The sequence below is a fragment of the Anas acuta genome, chromosome 1 (assembly GCF_963932015.1).
Source record: "Anas acuta chromosome 1, bAnaAcu1.1, whole genome shotgun sequence".
NCBI lineage: Eukaryota > Metazoa > Chordata > Aves > Anseriformes > Anatidae > Anas > Anas acuta.
The window spans coordinates 122,057,562-122,075,652 of NC_088979.1; the positions used below are offsets into that span (position 1 = coordinate 122,057,562).

Below are 18,091 nucleotides of genomic sequence, written 5' to 3' on the forward strand. Positions count from 1 at the left end.
TAAGATGTTAAAAGCCCTGAATGAAAATAATTTAGAATAGACAAAAGGCATTACTTTAATATAATACATAACTAGCCTGCAATATAGTTTGTTAATGTTTCCTGACTTACAGCGGACAGCGCAGACTGCTGCACTTAAATTTATTAAAATACCCCACATTTGAGTAAAGGCAACATGCAAGACTAATAGCATGGGTAATAATGTTACCATTAATACCATTAATAACCACATTGCTATCCATGACATCAGTCCCAAATTCATACACATGTATACTTCATATGTTCAAAGATCATTATAGGTTCTATAATTAATATTTACTGTCTCACTAGAAACAAATATGCGCTTGTGGAAATCCCAGTGTGTCAAGTCCCAAAACAGAGAACTGTATGCAGAAAGGACAAAAATGTTCCTCTTGGAAGAACATTTCCCAGCTTTATGTTCTGTGCTAGCCTCGTGCTTGTTTATCCTTACTGCAGCGAAAGTTTTGAATGCACAAACTGCACGTGGACTTTAAATGAACACTCAGGAGCAAGTTTCTACCCAGAGAGACAGAATCTTAATGCTTGTAGCAACATGATCAATCTTTTAATTTGCTACAGCCAGAACGGAAACTGAGTCCAAGCAAAAGGTCAGAACAGGCATTTTATATTCTCTGTTAAAGGAGAGGAGGAAAAAAAATGTCTTTGAGGAGTAAAGTAAGTAGCTAATGAGACACAGCACTGACAGCTGGAATTTAATAAGTATCCCCTTCACAAGGAAAATTGCTCTTAGTAATTAAATACAGGTATCACGCAAAGCTTCTGCTTAGAACCAGACTTCAAAATCTTTCTGTCAGTAGGACTGAAGGGGTTTTACATCCCAGGTAATATAAGGGTGAGTTTGCCTGGGAGGCTAGTCCTAAATGAAGAGGGTTAATTGCGTAAAATTCACAGTCATGTCAGTGGTAAATAATTCCAAAGGGACTTGTTCAGATAGTAGTCTGGCAATACTGAAAAACAGACTGCAACTAAAAAGACCTGTTATAAAGTCCGCCAAAACCTGAGACATATTAAAAGTTTATTAGTCATTTCAGAACTAAAATGCTAACACAATCTTTTTAGAGGGATCCAAAATTCTTTATTTTCCAGGTCTGTAGGGCCATAAAACTTTACCTGAGAAAATTTTAAACAATCTTCTAATTAATCACAGAATTTTATAACCTCTCACAAGCTGTACGTAAAACATTAACAAGGTAGGGAGAAGGAAGTCCTATTTGTACTATGCATGATTCTCAGTCCAGCTGACATACCCCACTAGATGAACCACGTTAGAATTTAACGTCAGTCTGAGATTATAATGGATACTACCACATGGAGATGGTATTTCATGTATGGGACTGCATGCCTGTAAATGAAGGAAGGTACAAGTCTCTAAATTACTGTGAACATCTGGGAGGGCAGAGTCTAATTATATTTCTGTAATTTGTAACAACACCATCAAAATATGACCATGTAACATATTCTCAACTTAATACAACTCAGATCCATAGAAAGACATCTTGATTCTTACATAATTAGTAGTCCAATGGAACTGTGTTGGTATCAGGAGAAGAAAGAATTTTAAGTATCTACATGGGTCAGTGCTTTTACCAGGTAGAATTGCATTTACTCTGGTATACATACCATAATTACACAGTTGTAATTACTGCAGTGTAAAAGAGCTCTGACTCTGAAATACGTCTCAACCTACCTCATAGAACATAGGCACATCCTTAACCTTTTTTCCCTTCTGATTTCCAGATTCTGCAATCTGTAAGGAAATATGGTATTATATTGTGAGTAGATTTTAAATTTAAACAAATTATTTTACTTGTTATTCTCTTTCACTAAACACTACGGTCACACTCTAAATTGGTAAGGAATCATCTTAAAGTACCCATGTATTTTAGGGAGAGAGCTTTGATGACCAGCATCTTGAAGAAAAGTCTGCAGAAAACCCCAGTGTTTGCAAGGGGCACACCAGCTTATGCAGTAAGCTTTTCTTCCATTTTCTCATGAATTAGTGTGATTATTAAAACTTCCACAGAGAATTTAAATAGGGTTTGGTTTGTTATTAAAAGTTGATTTCTTGGAATACCTGTCTGAAGATATCTTCACGTGTCACCACGCTGAAGAGCTTCCGTTGTGGCACCTGCACAGCAAGAGACAAGGCCGTTGTGTGGATTTCATCCTCAATTTTGGTCCCAACCACAAAAGCGACGCTAGGCTTCCAGTTATCCTATTTACAAAATAAAATATTTAATGCATTAGAACACAAGCACACAAAATGCTTCTCTGCAGTTTCAAGGAGTAAGCCTGCAGAGATGATTACTCTCTTTAAGACATGTTCAACATTAAAATATGAATCACGCTGAAATAAATTATACAATCCCAAAAAGCACGTACAGCTTTGTCTCAATTCTTTCTTCCATCAGGTGGCAGCATTATGCTGTGGAAAACACAAATGCCTAGAAACACTCCAAAAACCTCCGCACAGGCAAAGGCCGCATTAGCATCACACAAAGATAAAAGAACTTTAAAACGTTATTTGGAGATTTCACATTTTGGTAAACAAACAAGAAATAGAGTTTTAAATGTATGTGTTTATACTGTTGTCATTCTTTGCTCTAGAAAAAATAAACAACTTTCAGCCCAGAACTATTTTCTAATTGTAGCATGGTTTGTACTGTGTTTCAGGAGGTTATATTTACTCATGCTATCATTCTTACATGCTTTCAGTAAGTGTTCTGAAACATGAAAAAATCTGTATCAATGGCAAGTTATATTTCATGACAATGTCAACAAATAAAAAACACTAGCAGCTTGCAAACATCTGCAGGAAAATACGCATTTTTAAGAAGAAAAGTTTGTTTTCAGCATAAAAGAAACGCAAGCAAGAGAAGATTGTAGCAAGTTACTTATGGATATACATCCACAAAAGCTTTAAAATGATGTAATTTAAGCAACTGGTTACTCTTCTTCTCCACCTACTTCTTTTACTCTAACCTACTGGAATCTCTCTAGGAAAATGAGCAGCTGTCTCCAGCACATCTACATCTCTCTCTAGTCTTCTCTATCAGCATCAGTGACACCTTAAGCACTTCTAGGGGTTGTGCTTTCCACTCTTCAGGATGCATCATTTTTATTTTTTTTATAAAGTTCAATGTTCGCATGTGTAAACTGCAAGGATGTCAATAAAACTTAACAAAGGTCAACATGGAAAGAGCATCAGTAAGACCCAGGTGGTCCCAGGGCATTGTCACACACTAACCAGGACCAGCTTAAGCAGACTCACATGCCAATCAGTACACATCACGGCAGGGAAAGATTTTAAAGACAAATTTAAGTAAGGTTGGTAGCTTTAGGACTTTGATGGAAATAATTTCATATGCATATATCATGTACAGTGTATATGCACATACTTGCAGAAAAGAGGAACACAGCTTGAGTTTATGGTAAAGTGAGGGAAAGGAGCCTTCAAAAAAAAGTGAGATGGAAGTGGTGAGAGGAGATATTTATCTTTTTCCTGTTGTAAAACACCCTTCCTCATTTGTTCCTTTTCATATCTGGAAAAAAAGAATATCCTACCCTAAATGTTTGCAATTTGACTAACTGATGACTTTAGGTGGGAGAAAGTGACAGCTGACGTGATGTAAGTTTCAAACTAGTAAATGTTTGCAATGTTTTATCATACTCTTCAGGTAACAAAACATAATGTTGCTTAAACATGGCATAACATGATTATACAAAAGTGCCCCTCTTTTTAACCACATAGCTGCTGGTGGAAAGTATTCTGAAAGAGCTTGGTATTTCACCATCAATACATGTGTACAGGAGCTGCAGTTAATCTGAATTCAAGTTAAAGTTGTCATCGTATAGCTGCCAAGAGTTTGACTCAAAACTAATTCTTTGAACAACGCACATGGATGTCCATACTTGTGTGCAAATGTACTAATTTTTAGGCTTTCGGAATTGCAAAATGTCGAGATCAAAAGGCCCCCATGTGGTGGCATCCTGGTGTTCCCATAGCTTGTGAGAAAAGCTACATCCGCATGCTGGGTGAATTAATGGAGCAAATGGTATCACCAGAATGTCCTCTTCAGTGTGAGCCACCAAAAGAGAAGCATGGGGCCCTGCAAGTGTCACAGACACACAGTGACAGCACGGAAAGTGCACCATACTCAGGAATTAGGGTTTAGATTTGTGGTGAGGCATGGTACAGCAGCAACAGAGCCTGTTCCTACAACTTCCTCCAGTTCTTTGGATGTGTGAAGAAATCTCTGTCAGAGTCCTAAAACCTCTACCTTATGACTTTAGTTCCTCCTTAGAACATGCTGGTGTCTCTGTGCCCACAAATTACACCTGCTTAGGACTGGTTAACATCCTGCAACCACGATGTCTGTGAAACGTGTCTTCCTCAGAGACCTGTCTCTTGTTGACCTCTCCACCCCTTCCTCACAATGGTTGCTAGCTCATTTCTCCTTCCATTTCAACTCCCTGCTCCTTGTCAGAGTGCCATAACTTCTCCAAATCCTTCACACATCCTTTACTTGCACCCCTAGCATCATCTTTTCCTCAGTTCCTTGTCCAGCTAGTCCCTAAGCTTCATTATCTGATCCCATTTCCACCTTTCTCAACCCTTATATTCCTTGTTAAATTCCTAGCACCTGTAATATTTTCCCAGGCACTTTCAGAGTTCTGTTTCAGTAATAAGACTTTCTCTTTTGCAACACTTCTGCATTCCCAGGGAAGGCATCAGAAGAAATGGAGTGAATTTTCCAGATTTCCACTGTGGTGGCCACCTTCACAGAACCCCGTAACAACAAAGCAAAACATCAGGGTAAATCCTGCTTGTGAAAATTTGATTTTTCAAAACACAGGATCTATCCAACTAACATTCTTGGGATTCAGCAAAAGATATGCCCTTGACACCAGCATGGCACCTCTTTTTCCTTCTGCTAATTCTCTGCTTCAAATAAACAACCTGCTAGAGCTTCTCCACACAACAGCTATGAGAGTACATATAGCATTGGCCAAATGCTGGCTAATACCTTAAAATAAAATACATGAATCAACATCTAAAAGACAATTGGTAGTGAAAATCCACCTAACAATTCTGAAGAAGTATATGCAACACGATGCAAGGTCTTTTGTGTAAAACTTTAAACAGCATTAAGCAATGTTATCCTATCCCTCTATGAATCAAATATATATGCCTTTTATGCAAAAGGTACAATACCTGGAAATTGGAGCTAGATAAATGCCAGAAATAGCTACACACACTTTTGCAGGGAATAATGATCTGGAATTCCCAGTCACTAACAGCATGTCATCCATTTCTACAGACTGTTTTTGAAGCTCGTTTTTCAGAAAAGCTGAACATTCAGATCAGTAATTGGACTCAATGAGAACAGAGAACATGCAGCATTAGTATATAGTTTAAGGTGTTTAAGTGACTGCTTATTTTTTTTTTTTTCTGACATTAAAATCTATTATTTTTGCAACATCGTCCTTATGTTATCAATAGCGTAACAGTATCCTTAATGTACAAGGCACTGAAAGGATAGAGAAGAAACAGACCCTGCTTCTACAGCTCACCACCTAAAATCACAACATAAAAACGAGAAGGAAAAGTAGTAAAATGTATATGGTTACTTTAAAAACATTTTCTCCCTCAATATACAACTGTTCCTCTACTTAGTTTAATTCTTTCAAATGTTTTTGTAGAAGTGAGACCTAAGAAAGGATCTGAAGGGGGATAGATTAGTGACCCTAAGGCTACCTTAAATGAGGTTCCCAGCTTAAAGAACAGGACAGAGAAAACCATGCAAGTAACTAGAGGAAAAGCATGGAAACAGTCTGGGGAGGCTGCCACTGGGAGAGCAGCAGAAGCACTACCTACTCAGAGTCTCAAGCCTCAACTGTGTTCCTTTGTAACCCTTTTTTTTTTTTTTCAACCAGTTAAAAATCAGTATATATAATATACATAACTTATTTATCACAATAATATTGGAATAATAAAGGTATGTCAAAAAATCTCTAACTTCCATCCATGCTGAAGAAGAAAGAAGACGCAGCTCACAGAATTTTCTTTCCTTTTTAAATCTGTCTTGTACTTTCTGCTTCATTTCCTAGACACAGAAGAGCAGCTGTTCTAGAGAAGGCATTTTAACAAATCAGCTATATTGACTGTGTTTGCAGTACTAGTTTCTAGATCTCTTTTGCTAGGAAAAGCATCACGCAGTCACCTCATCCCCATTTCCAGGAAATCTGAGTATCTGTCATTTTTCATTGTCACTTATTCTTCTGGTATTTTATTTTTTTTTCCAAGGGCCACAAGAAGTAGGCTCATTTCTTTACACCTTAGTTTCAAATACAAGTGTAATGGCTGAAGAGAAACATTTGAAAACTCAAACTCCAAACACTTCAGCATCAAAAGGCAAGAGTTCTTTAATCTCCCGATTTTTAAGTAAAGCCTTCGAAATAGTGAGATTTATTAAAGATTTATGAACACCTAGGAAAACATCCCCTCTAGCATTCTTTGCTTTCAACAATGAAGGAGCTTGTAAATCAGCAAGTCCAGCAGGCTTTACTGGAAAAGGTTGCTCATCAGCCATTTTGCAGCCCTCATGTAGTGACTGGGTAGAGCACCAGCATTAAGAGATCTCCAAGTCCACTTTCATTACCTCTTGACTGACACATGACCATATTGCTCCTGGCTTCTGGTTTTAGGGGCCTGAACTTTTGCTGCATTATCCCTGCAGGTTACAGAGTATCACAATTCAACTGCAAATCTAATTCCTCTCCTAAGAGGAAGCAGTATGAATAGTAATCAAAGCGGAGTCATCCAGTTCAGAACATTTTAAATGGTTTTATACAAGGTTTGCTTTCAGTTCAATCTTCAGGCCCTAAAATGCACATAAAGTGGCAGAAACAGCACATATGGGAAAACAGAACAGAACGTGGCTTCCAGTTGCCATGCTTAATTACAGTTGCTAATAAGGACATATAATAGATAACAATTACTTCAATTGTCAGGGCTGTATTTGACCAGAATTTCACTTAGCAAGTATATTTAGTGACTTAAAGCACACAAAGTTTCAAACTAAGCATTTAAGTTTAATTTTGTAATTTAATTTTGCAGTGAACCCAATCAAAATACCTTTATAAATATATGAAGAAAAACACATCTTGCGGCTGTATGTTCTTCTGCACAGCATGTTAGACACAAAAGGTGCATATAAACTATAATGTGAGGCTCTCCAAAATCCGTATTTCCTCTGTACATGTTTTTATGTTGTCTGTTTGCCAGTTTTCACAGTGTGTTTAAGTAAAAGCCATTATTTGGTTAGTAAATACCATTTAAATCATATTTTAGTTAGCATACCCTTCCATAAAATGTTAACACCACTGGTAAAATGACTCCTTTTCATAGATCAGACTAATAAAATATGGTAAGTCATAAACACACATTAAAATGGGAAATTTCATTGCTCAGCCTATCTGGTACAACATAAAACCAGTTCTAGTAAATTCTCTTTGACTCCACTAATAGGAAAAAATATTATCTAAACTGATAAAAGTAAAAGATTTTAAAATTCATTAAACATGATTTACCAGGAGAGAAATGTCTTTAATTGATAGGAGTTCCTGTCATCTCCCAAATAAATTCAGATTCATACGGTATATCACACACAATGTAAGAAATAATTTTGTACAGTGCGGCTGGTGACATGTATAATTAAAGTAGCTCAACACTCTGTGTTACAGGCTGCTTTCAGTTTATGTATTCAAGCTTAAATTATGTATGCTATATATTTACTGAGGAGGGCGGAGGAAGAAGATAATGTGGTTAGACTATTTGCAGAATGAGGTTTGATTTGAAAGATCATTTTTATCCTTTAATAAAAAACCCTGTAAGATTAAGTACTTAAGAAATTCAGTTTTCTCCATGTTCAAGAGGAAGGAACTAAAATTTGGCAGCCTAGACATACTGTTGCAAAGGTGTGCTTTTACACAGCATGTTTATTTATATTAAGCATTCCCATGTTTGACCATACTTGATGAACCAGAGATCTGCAGGCATTTAACAGCTTTGCACCATGTATATCCCTAACCAAGACTATCGGAGCTGAACACGAATTTTCCTGCAGTAAGAATTTTTAGCAGTTGCCCAGCACCACAGAAGCCTGAGCTCAAACTGACCCCGAGGCTCTGCCTGCTAGCAGCATGACAGAGAAAGTGGAATTAGTTTAACTGGAACATAAAACAGATGGACAATACCAGAATTAAGAAGCCAAAGAACCTTAATTAAGCCCCGCTGGGTATAGGCATTATGATAATCTTTAATTAGGCGATCACAAACTTTTTTTCCTACAGTATTCTTCCCCATTCAGTGAACATATTCAACATTTTCTTTCCATCTGCCTCAATGTGTGGTCCTGAATAATCCTAATTCTGGCATTTCCTATATTTCGAGCATTTATTTCTTACCTTTTAAAAAACTTCAATATAATGGTTTGCATTTAACAAATGTAATAAATTACATATAGGAGCAGTGGAGTAAACAAAGCACTTTGTTCAGCGAGTTCACTGGACAATATCCACAGCCTTCATAAACACCACCATAAAAACAAAATATCACTAATTGGCACCTTGCTAGCAAGCCCAGGAAAAAGGCCAGGCACTGAGTAGGTGTTGGAGATCGGACCTGCACTCAGCCCCATGCTTCAGGGAGGTTCTCCTAGGGCAGGGGAGGGATTTGCTAGCAAGAAAGGGCTCGAGCGCTTTTGAATTGTACTGAAAAGGGATGTTCTGGGGGAAAAACGGGAAACAACAGCCTTAGCTGAGCAGCACTTACTTCAAGTTGTGATATACTTGTACGATATTGTGACTACCAAACAAAAAAATAAATGCAAGGGAGTACTTAAGAGACTTTTGGACATCTGTGGCATTTTTGGAAAGCTGATTAGTCAATTGAAAAATTGCCTGCAGAATATGGAAATCTTGATAATTACTAGAACTAGTGCAATAAAAGCAAGCAAACAAAAAAACACCAGAACAGGAAAAAATACCCTTGGTTTTCGAGTAAGGCACATCAGGGACCCAACAAACAAGGGAGCCATGGAAGTCATTTGTCTCACTTACAGAAGTGGTGCTAGGTAAACACATGCTAGATAAATATTATTGTTTGGGAAACTGCTACGCTATTTTGAAATCAAATTCTTTCTCCCGAGTCAGGATTTATTAGAGTTACATTGCTTACACAGAACCTGGAAACCCAAATACGCCTTCAGATCCTCACACGCTGTTAAAAAGAAGAAGGGGGAAAAAAAAAAAAAAAAAAAAGCTGCACACACCGAGGCAGGAAAATTACAGCCTCGCATTTTCAACGCTGGAGTTAATGCTGTGTCAGCACCTCCATCAAACCCCGTTGTTCAGCAGTTTATAAAAAAAGCTCGCTCCCAGCCCCAACTTGGCACCCACCCCGCCGAGGGGAGGGCAGCGGCTGCTCCCTGGGGGGGGGGGGGCACCGGGGTGGGGTGAGAGCCCCTCCAAACCACCCCCTCGCCCCGCCGGGGCTGCCCCGGGTCCCCCTCGGTGCCTCCTTCACCTCCTCCAGGGCGGCGGCCACCAGCGCTGCCTCCCAGCTCTTCGCCGCCGGCCCCGAGGAGGCGGCGGCGGCGGCAGCGGCGGCCTTGGGCCGCTTGGGGCCCATGGCGGTGCCGGCAGCGGCCTCACGCCTCACGCGTCGCCCTGGCGACAGGCACCGGCCCGCCCTGCGGCCCGGCAGCGGCTCGGGGCCTCGGGGGTTGCCGTGTTGGGAACGGGGCTGTGGTGGGTTGGGGACACGGCAGCGGTGCTGGAGGCTGCAGGTGTGGGCGGCGAGGCAGCCCCCCCAGCCCCACAGCGCACCCCCAGCGCTGCCAGATGTGGCTGCGCCGGGAGCAGGAGGGGAGAGAGGGAGGCACGGTTGGGAGAAAGCAGGAGGGCTGCCAAGATAAAGAATTCATTACAGAGGAGTCATGTCGTGATCTCACACTGGAGACGAGTGAAATATTCTGTGTGATTTAACATTTGGTGAAAATACCCCAAACCACATGGTGCCCTTCCCCCACCCGGTTGTACCGACCAGCGCTGCTCGGAGCCTCCAAATCTTTTATTTTAACTTCGCAGGAGTCTTTCAGCCACGCTGTGCAGCCCGTTACTGCTTTAGTCTGAATCTTATTCTAGGAGGATACTGACCTCATGTATGTGCTTTATAAAAACACCTTTAATTACAGGCTTTTAGTGGAGAAATAGGAATTCAGGTTTATAAGGAACATAAGATACAAGTCTTGTATCATCCTTCGTTTGCAGAAGTGTATCTTGCCCGGGTTTGTAGACAATGATGTAGTTTATAACATGGGAAAGCTGCACAGTAGATTTGCCAACATCCATAAACATTTTCCCCCACCCCATTTCTTGGCTGATGTCCATTTTTCTCGTTTTGAAGTTTTCTTTTGTTGTCCAGGAAAGAAAAAAAAACTAAAATCAGACTGCAATTGTTCACAGAAACAGGGATTGTGACATTTCCACCATACCCTTGTTCTTCATTAAGGTCTTGGATATGCAGACTGTGCCTGCTGAGGTGTATTGAGAGAGTATGGGGAAGGAGGATCAGGCTAGGAACAGCTGTTAATACAGCAGGACAGGACAGAGGTATGGGGCAGAAGGCACAGATGAAGTTGCCAAATGCCTTTACTATTAACTGTCCTACTTTTTTATGGCTGAGTTTACAGGGTTGGATGTGAGAATCAGGATGACCGACTGGTGGGTTCTGCACCCAGCTCCTGATGGTACGGCTGGAAATACGCACCACCATGATGTCAGTGAGAGATGAGGACTGCTTAAAAGCACTGCCTGCTGTGCCCACACCTGGGTCTGTAAGCTCAGGGTTGTTGGAAGGCTAAAAGACAGAAAAGTCACAAACAGCTCAGAGAACATGAACAATAGCTGTGAGAATCATGAACTGGCCTGGTTTTATCTATTGTGTGTTTGCTTGGATGAATAAGGATTAGTTAAAGGAAATTGTTTTGTTTTGCTGCCTATCGTCTTACTAAACACATCTAACTAACTTGCTGTTTATTGTTGTTGGATGCTGTAGCAAACAGCGAGTCAAGCTGAAGCAGGACAGCTGATCACTGGGAGCTTAAAATGACCTCCACCACTCTCCCGAACAAAGGAGAGAAGGAAATTATATTTATTCCTTCTTACAAAAGGCCCCAGTGTATTGTTCTAAAATAGGTTCTCCACTAATGAAGTCAGCTAAAGATGTCTCCTGTTTGGCTGCTTGTCCTTGTCCATTCAGTTGTGCTGCCAAAGATGCTTGTAGGCCAAGCTATAAACCAGATCATTGAAACCCTCTTGGTTAAATCCTCCAACAGACAAAAACAACAAATCAAAAATATTGGGAAACTATGGCTTTTGTTCCCTCCAAGTCATGCAGACTGCAAAACGCCCAGTTGTCGCTGAGCCATCTGAAAACCTCCAGCTTCCTTCTGATAACTGAGATGAAGTTACTGAAATCTTAAATCTTGTATTAGCAAAACTGAATGTAATTCAACTATACTTATAAACCAAGAATGAAAGTAATATGCAAAGTAAGGATCCAGAGTGACTTTATGTGGTTTGATATACTTGCTAAAAAGGAATTCACAGATGTAAAACTGCCATTTCTACACAGAGAAATTGGTTCTACCATTAGAGCAAGAGTTAATGGGCAAATCTGTAATGACTTTTTGTATGACAGGAATATTGATGATGAAATTTGCAGTGGCAACCTTAAAATTTTCAAGTCACTTTTTCATTTTCTGTCTTATTAAAAAACAAATATGAATACATGAACAAATGACAGTGGAGTAACCAAAGCTGTGACTTTAACATAAACTTGCAATTCTAAATAATGCTGTGTGTAAATACAAGGCAACTTGCATTTTCCTGGGAGAGGAGTTAACTACTCCCTATATTCTCAATTTGTACAACAGGGTAAGAAAATGTGCAGGTTAATGCTGCAGTGTAGCTAGACACAGTAACATTCCTGTGCCCGCGTATTTAATAATAATATAGAAGAGATCTTTCCTTCTAATAATATAGAAGAGAAGTAGGTATAGTACCTACATCCTTCAGGAGGAAGAAACACTATTTGCCTTTTACTGTAGTGTGATTTAAAGAACATTTGCTCATACTTGCTCTCCAGTAAAGGGCGAAGAGTGAAAAGATACTACTAGTTGTAAAAATCATGTCTTCTCTACTTGATATTTCCTGAAAGACTACAATTGACTGAAGAACTAGTAGAGATTTTGGATCTTAAATAATTAAAGCCTGACCAGCTGAGAGGGGAATTAATTTTAATTTTCTTTTTTTTTCTTTTTTTTTTTTTCTTTCTTTCTTTTTATATATATATGTATGTTTTTAAGTGATTATTTTAAATGCTTGACAAATATTTTGAAAAAACGATCTCAGTAAGAACCATCAACTTCTCTCCTTCAGCTGACAAGTCAGCAAAGAGTGTTCTTTGCTCAGGTTGTTAAGAACACGCTTAATTACTTTATATTGCTTTCCTAGGATTTAAATGTTTAAATGTTTCTTAAACAGCGAGGCTTCCTGAATTATAGCTTCAGAAAGCTGTTTCCGTTTTGGAAAACTTTCCAGAAGGCTGTCTAGAACAGCTAACATGGCCTTCAGCACTGCTAAGGAAAACAGTCCTTCATATTCCTTCATATTCCTTACATTTCTAAAAGAAAAAAGTTTTTTTTTTTTCTTGAGAACATTTCGTGTTTTTTTTTTTTGTTTTTTTTTTTTTTTTTGTCCCCTCAGAAATGAAGAGGGAGAAGACCATAAAACTCATGTCGTTTTCCTTTTCAGTTTCATAGGGCTGTAGCACCCAGGCTGGGAACTGTTTTTCTTGAAGTCTGCAACCCCCCCGGACACAACCATCTCACAAGTTACACAGATTTGGCAGCCATTGCATGTGTTTCCCCAGCCTCCCTGAAATTCCACATATCAAGTTGGATGTAGGAGGTCTTCGCCTACAGTTGCTGCTCTGGCCACCAAATGCTTCCTTGCAATTTGTTTCTCAGTTTCTAAATTTGTTTGTACAGTTTGCATAAAGCTTCCCACATGAACTACATTGGCCTTGTGGACGTAGACCAAGTAATATGTTTTGGCGTCAGGACCTATAAAGCTTATTTCTACATCAGTGAATTATCAGTGCAGTTTAGTTAACAATGTGCCCTGAAAGGAACAAAAGTTGAGCATAAATATATTAGCACAGTCCCCTTCTGAGTGTGGCAAGGCAGGCTTATAATATTTCTGGCAACAAAAGTCACTAATTTCTTAATGGATCTGTTCTAACCATGATGAAACAATAAAATAAACCCTGTAAAATAAACAATAAACAATAAAACCTTCCTCAGACTGTAACAGGCCTTCATAATACAATCACGTAGGAGGTGCTAGATGATGCTGAACTGTAAGATCACGCAGGAGTGGTTAGAGAGAAAGGAGGCACTTAAATGTAGAAACAGTACAATTCAGCCCGGAGTCAAATCTATTGGCCAAGTGGCAAGGTCTCTGCTCTAAATCGAAGCCACTGCATGTGCTTATCAATAGACATAACCTGTAAATATGCTGCTTAAGCCTGTCCATCTAATAATGTGGCCAAAATCAAAGGAAGCTGTTTATGTTCTCCTCTCCCCCAGGCTCTAGCATTTGGTGTTGGTGGCCAGCCATTGTTTTTTCTTCACTCATATTTTCCGTCAAGCTGAGTTACAAATGTATGTAGCCTCTGTTGTTTATCAATAATATAACATGCAGAACAAATCAAACTTCCTTTATATATACAAATAAGCTTACATTTAAGAGCCTCCACCAACTTTGTTTTACTGAAAAGAAAAACCAAAAAAAACCCACACCACCAACAAACCAAACCTTACAAGGCCCTGCATTTAATTTCAGAAAAGATGCTTTCATAGCCTAGTCTCTCCCACGTGTATGCATGTGCAAGGAGAATGCTTTTTCCTCTCTGTAGCCAATGATATAGGGATTCCTGGCAAAGCTCAAAATGAAATCCATTATCATCTGTCAGTAAAATGACTTCCAAATTCCAGCTGGATGCTGTGCAAGTCTCTTTAAAGAAAGACTCCCCCTGCATTTGGTATTGTAGTTCCACTGTCTCTCGGTAAGTGGATTTTGGAATCAATTCATTGTTGCCAGTCACTAAAAAAAGTCCAATTTCTGATATCTCAGGCCTTATTCTTGCATCTTCCAAAACAAATCATGAGGTTTTTATTTTTCTCCTTGAAGAAGTAAATTCAAGGAAAACATTTGCTCACCCTTGGCAAAAGCCAAAGTCCCCATGCCCTCTACAACCTTATCCTTCTGCACATTCAAATCCTTTATCATTACATACTTCCTTCTGGCATAAAAGCAGTATATTCCCTAAGATTAGAGAGTCCTCCATTCTGATCTGCTTCTGTAGCACTCCTACCACTGTCAAGAAAGGGAATCTTACACAGTAGTGCTGAGCACAAACCGCTAACCTTTCTCAACAGCCAAACAAAGCAAAGTCTAAATAAATGGAATTTGAAACATTATACTCTTACTGGTGCAAAAATAAAACTGTTTCTAATCCACTGAAAACAAACATTAACACCATGGAGGGTAAACAGACCTAAGATTCATGCCAGAGCTTGCGCTGAAAGTATTGATAATAAGTGGTGGAAAGACATGGTGGGTTTGTTTGTTTATTGTTTTAAAGGAGAAGACATTAGTTCTAACAATCTATGCAGTCTGAACTAGAATTGCAGTAATTAAATAGCTAGGATCATAATTCTTTGACTTTGATGTCCTAATTCTGTGAATTCATATTTGGATGCTTTTTAACTGTGAATTTTCTGAGAGTAATGTCCAACTGTAAAATAATTAAATTACAGCAGTGTGATTTATTCTGAAACTGTTTCTTCAATTTTAATTCCCCCTCCTTTCTTTCCAACCCTTTTCCCTGAGCATATGCATGCCCCAGTAGATCTAGTTCAATGATTAGATTTTGGAAAGAAATACACAAAATAATATCTATTTCCTGCCCTATTTTGGCACCTTTCTCTCTCTGTCACACTTGTGCCTAAAATCTGCTTTATAGAACAGTAATGATTAAACTTGCCAGTCCTATGACCGTATTCCAAAATACTATTGTGCCTTGATTTATCATCCACTAAATCCTTTACTCTTCCTTAAACCTGAAGTGTACCAATATTCTCCTTACCTCAGACCACAACTGCATCCTGTACTTCTCTTTTTCCTTCCTGCACCATTTCTTCTTCACAATTTTTCCTCATTCTGTGTCTCCAAAAATCAACCAGTACCCCAATCCCCTGAAATTTCCCCCCACTTCCAGTCCAGAACTCTGCCTGTGTCAGCAGACTGTGGCACCACCAAGACTCAAACCCAGCACCTTTCAGCAAAGGCAGGAACATCACTTTGATGTTCAAAGCAGCATCACCTCTCTCCTGCCAATCCTTGGTTCTAGATATGTCTGGTCTGTGTGATCTGTTACCCATCTGCTGAGCATCTTAGTGCAAGAGATCTTGGCACAGTGCTCCAACAAAAGTATTTATGTAGGTGTGGTTGTCTTCCTCATCACCTGCCCTGGCATGCCTCCTCCCTAGCACATTCTTAAGTGACTGATAACCACCATTTCCTGGCTGATATGAAATAAAAGAATATGAAAGACATGGACCTGTTAGAGGGGTTTCAGAGGAGGGCCTGAGGACAATCAGTGGTTTGGAGCACCTCTCCTACAAAGACAGAATGAGAGAGCTGGGGATGTTCAGCTCCAGGGAGACCCTCTAGTGTCCTTCCAGTGCTTAAAGGTGGCCAGCAGGAACGCTGGGGAGGGACTCTTCATCACAGAGTGTAGTGATAGGACAAGGGATAATGGTTTTAAAGCAAAAGAGGGTAGATTTAGATTAGACATTAGGAAGAAATCATTTATTATTGGGGTGGTGGAATGGGTTGCTTAGAGAGTTGTGGGTGCTCAATGCCTGCAAGTATTCAAGGCTAGATTGGATGGGGCTTTGGACAACCTGGTCTGCTGAAATATGTCCCTGCCCAAGGCAGGAGTGCTGGAACTACCTTTAAGGTCCCTTCCAGACCACTGGTTCTGTGATTCTGTTTGAAATAAAAGACTATGGGAAGGCTAGGTGATGCTGTACATAGTGAGTTGGCAATCTAGAATTTGGCCAGCCATCCTGTAGGAAATCAAATAATATGGGCATCCTGAAGGCATCAGAATCGAGCTCTGAACCTGCGTAGTGCCCCTTACAAGTGCTATAGCTCCAGATATTACTCAGAAAAACTCAGTGAAAAACAGGTGTCAGAGATGAGCAGCTTAAGAGCAATAACTGCATGCCAGGGCCTCACCTTACACCCCTCCAGCTGAGTTAAGTGAAAGATGAAAATTATTATGAAAGGTGGTTTACCTTTGTGGAATTACCTGTAATAGAATATTATTCTTTACCTTCACTGGATGAATGCAGTGCGGTTTTGCAAAGTAACCCCCAAAAGACAATTTCCTGCACTCCTCCAAGTCTTCTTATCTATCCTATGTGCAAGATTTTAGTGAGTCTCAACAGTAGGGGAAGCAGAAAGAATTTGTTCTTTGCTTCTGTAAATGACAGCAAAAACAACGTTCTGTCAGAATTTCTGTATTTCTTTTAGCTATTTGAAGGAGAGCAGATTTAGTTAAATATTCTCATAAAACTAATTCTTTATTCAAAGAGTGAATTATGTAATTTTAAGGAAGCTAAGTAACAAAATATTGTTAAACACTAAAATAGTTTAACTTCCCTGAAAGCCTCTCAGATGCCTTTAAATGACTGATTTAATGTAAAAGCTCCACTCACTACTGACAGGTATTTTCTAATAAATAACAGTTTCAAAGAACAAACAGTAACACCTTATCATTAACATAATGCAGCTTCTGCCATGGCCACCTATATATATTCAGAAAGCTTTAAACAAATAGAACACAGCAGGACTTTACAGAGATCAAGTCAAAAAGGATTTCTAATTAGCACTTTTCTTAGTGAACAAATAGTATAAACATTAATTCCCATCAGCCAAATTAATAAATTCACACTAACATCAGTTAGAATGTAAAATGAGGCCTTTTCCCATCTCTCTTGATCTCATTACATCAGGCAAAGCAAAACATTTACTGTGCCAGGGATGCAAGATGCTAAGGGCTGTCAGTTGAGCAGGTACAATATTTAGCTAAAACCTGGCTAGATTCCCAACATAATGACCCACCTGAGCCAGTGTTCACGAGATCTGTGGTGTTTATTTTGTACCTAGTGCTTTCTGAGAGAGGGACTAGTCAGCATTTGAGAATAATGTGGAGAGATTTGACATAACCAGCTGAGCTCAGCAGTTTGGCCCAATGTGCCGGCTGTGGTGTCTAAACTCTAAATCTGGCCAGCACTGATGTATTCTGAGTACATGCAAATCTACACAAACATCCGAAAGTCATTTTGACTGCCTGTCATCAGTAACTACAAAGTAAGACTGTGAGTAAAATGAAACAAAGCAGAATTTCTTAGCTTTCTTTAAAATGTATGTTAAATGCCAACAAAAAGTTTTTTTTGGTGAATGTATCTTCTTCCATTTGCCTTGAATTATCTTTGCTTTTCTTCATCATCCCACAAAATCCTACAAAAACTAAGCAATAGCATCTTAAAGAAAGCCATGATGAATTAGTTACTTTTAACTGCAAACTCCTGTCAGTAAACCTTGAGTGCCATTACTACCAGCATGCATCAATGAAGTACAACTTGTCTGGTTTCCTCTTATACAAAAGTCTAACATTCGCAAGATTTATATGAATATATATATAATATAATATAATATAATATAATATAATATAATATAATATAATATAATATAATATAATATAATATAATATAATATAATATATATAATACATATAGATATAATATATATAGAATTATTATAGATATAATATATATAGGTATAAT

At 39.0% G+C, this 18,091-nt stretch overlaps 1 protein-coding gene across 1 annotated transcript in view; it reads right to left on the reverse strand.

The window, feature by feature from the left end:
• Positions 1-9,946, reverse strand: part of SPAG17 (sperm associated antigen 17) — a 105,272-nt gene extending 95,326 nt beyond the window's left edge. The window contains exons 1-3 of the mRNA XM_068698742.1: positions 9,631-9,946; positions 2,116-2,256; positions 1,725-1,788 (exon numbers count right to left, since the gene is read on the reverse strand). Of these exons, the coding sequence (XP_068554843.1) occupies positions 1,725-1,788; positions 2,116-2,256; positions 9,631-9,735 (310 nt within the window). The 5' untranslated portion in view covers positions 9,736-9,946. The remainder of the gene's footprint in view (positions 1-1,724; positions 1,789-2,115; positions 2,257-9,630) is intronic.
• Positions 9,947-18,091: the final 8,145 nt, after the last annotated feature.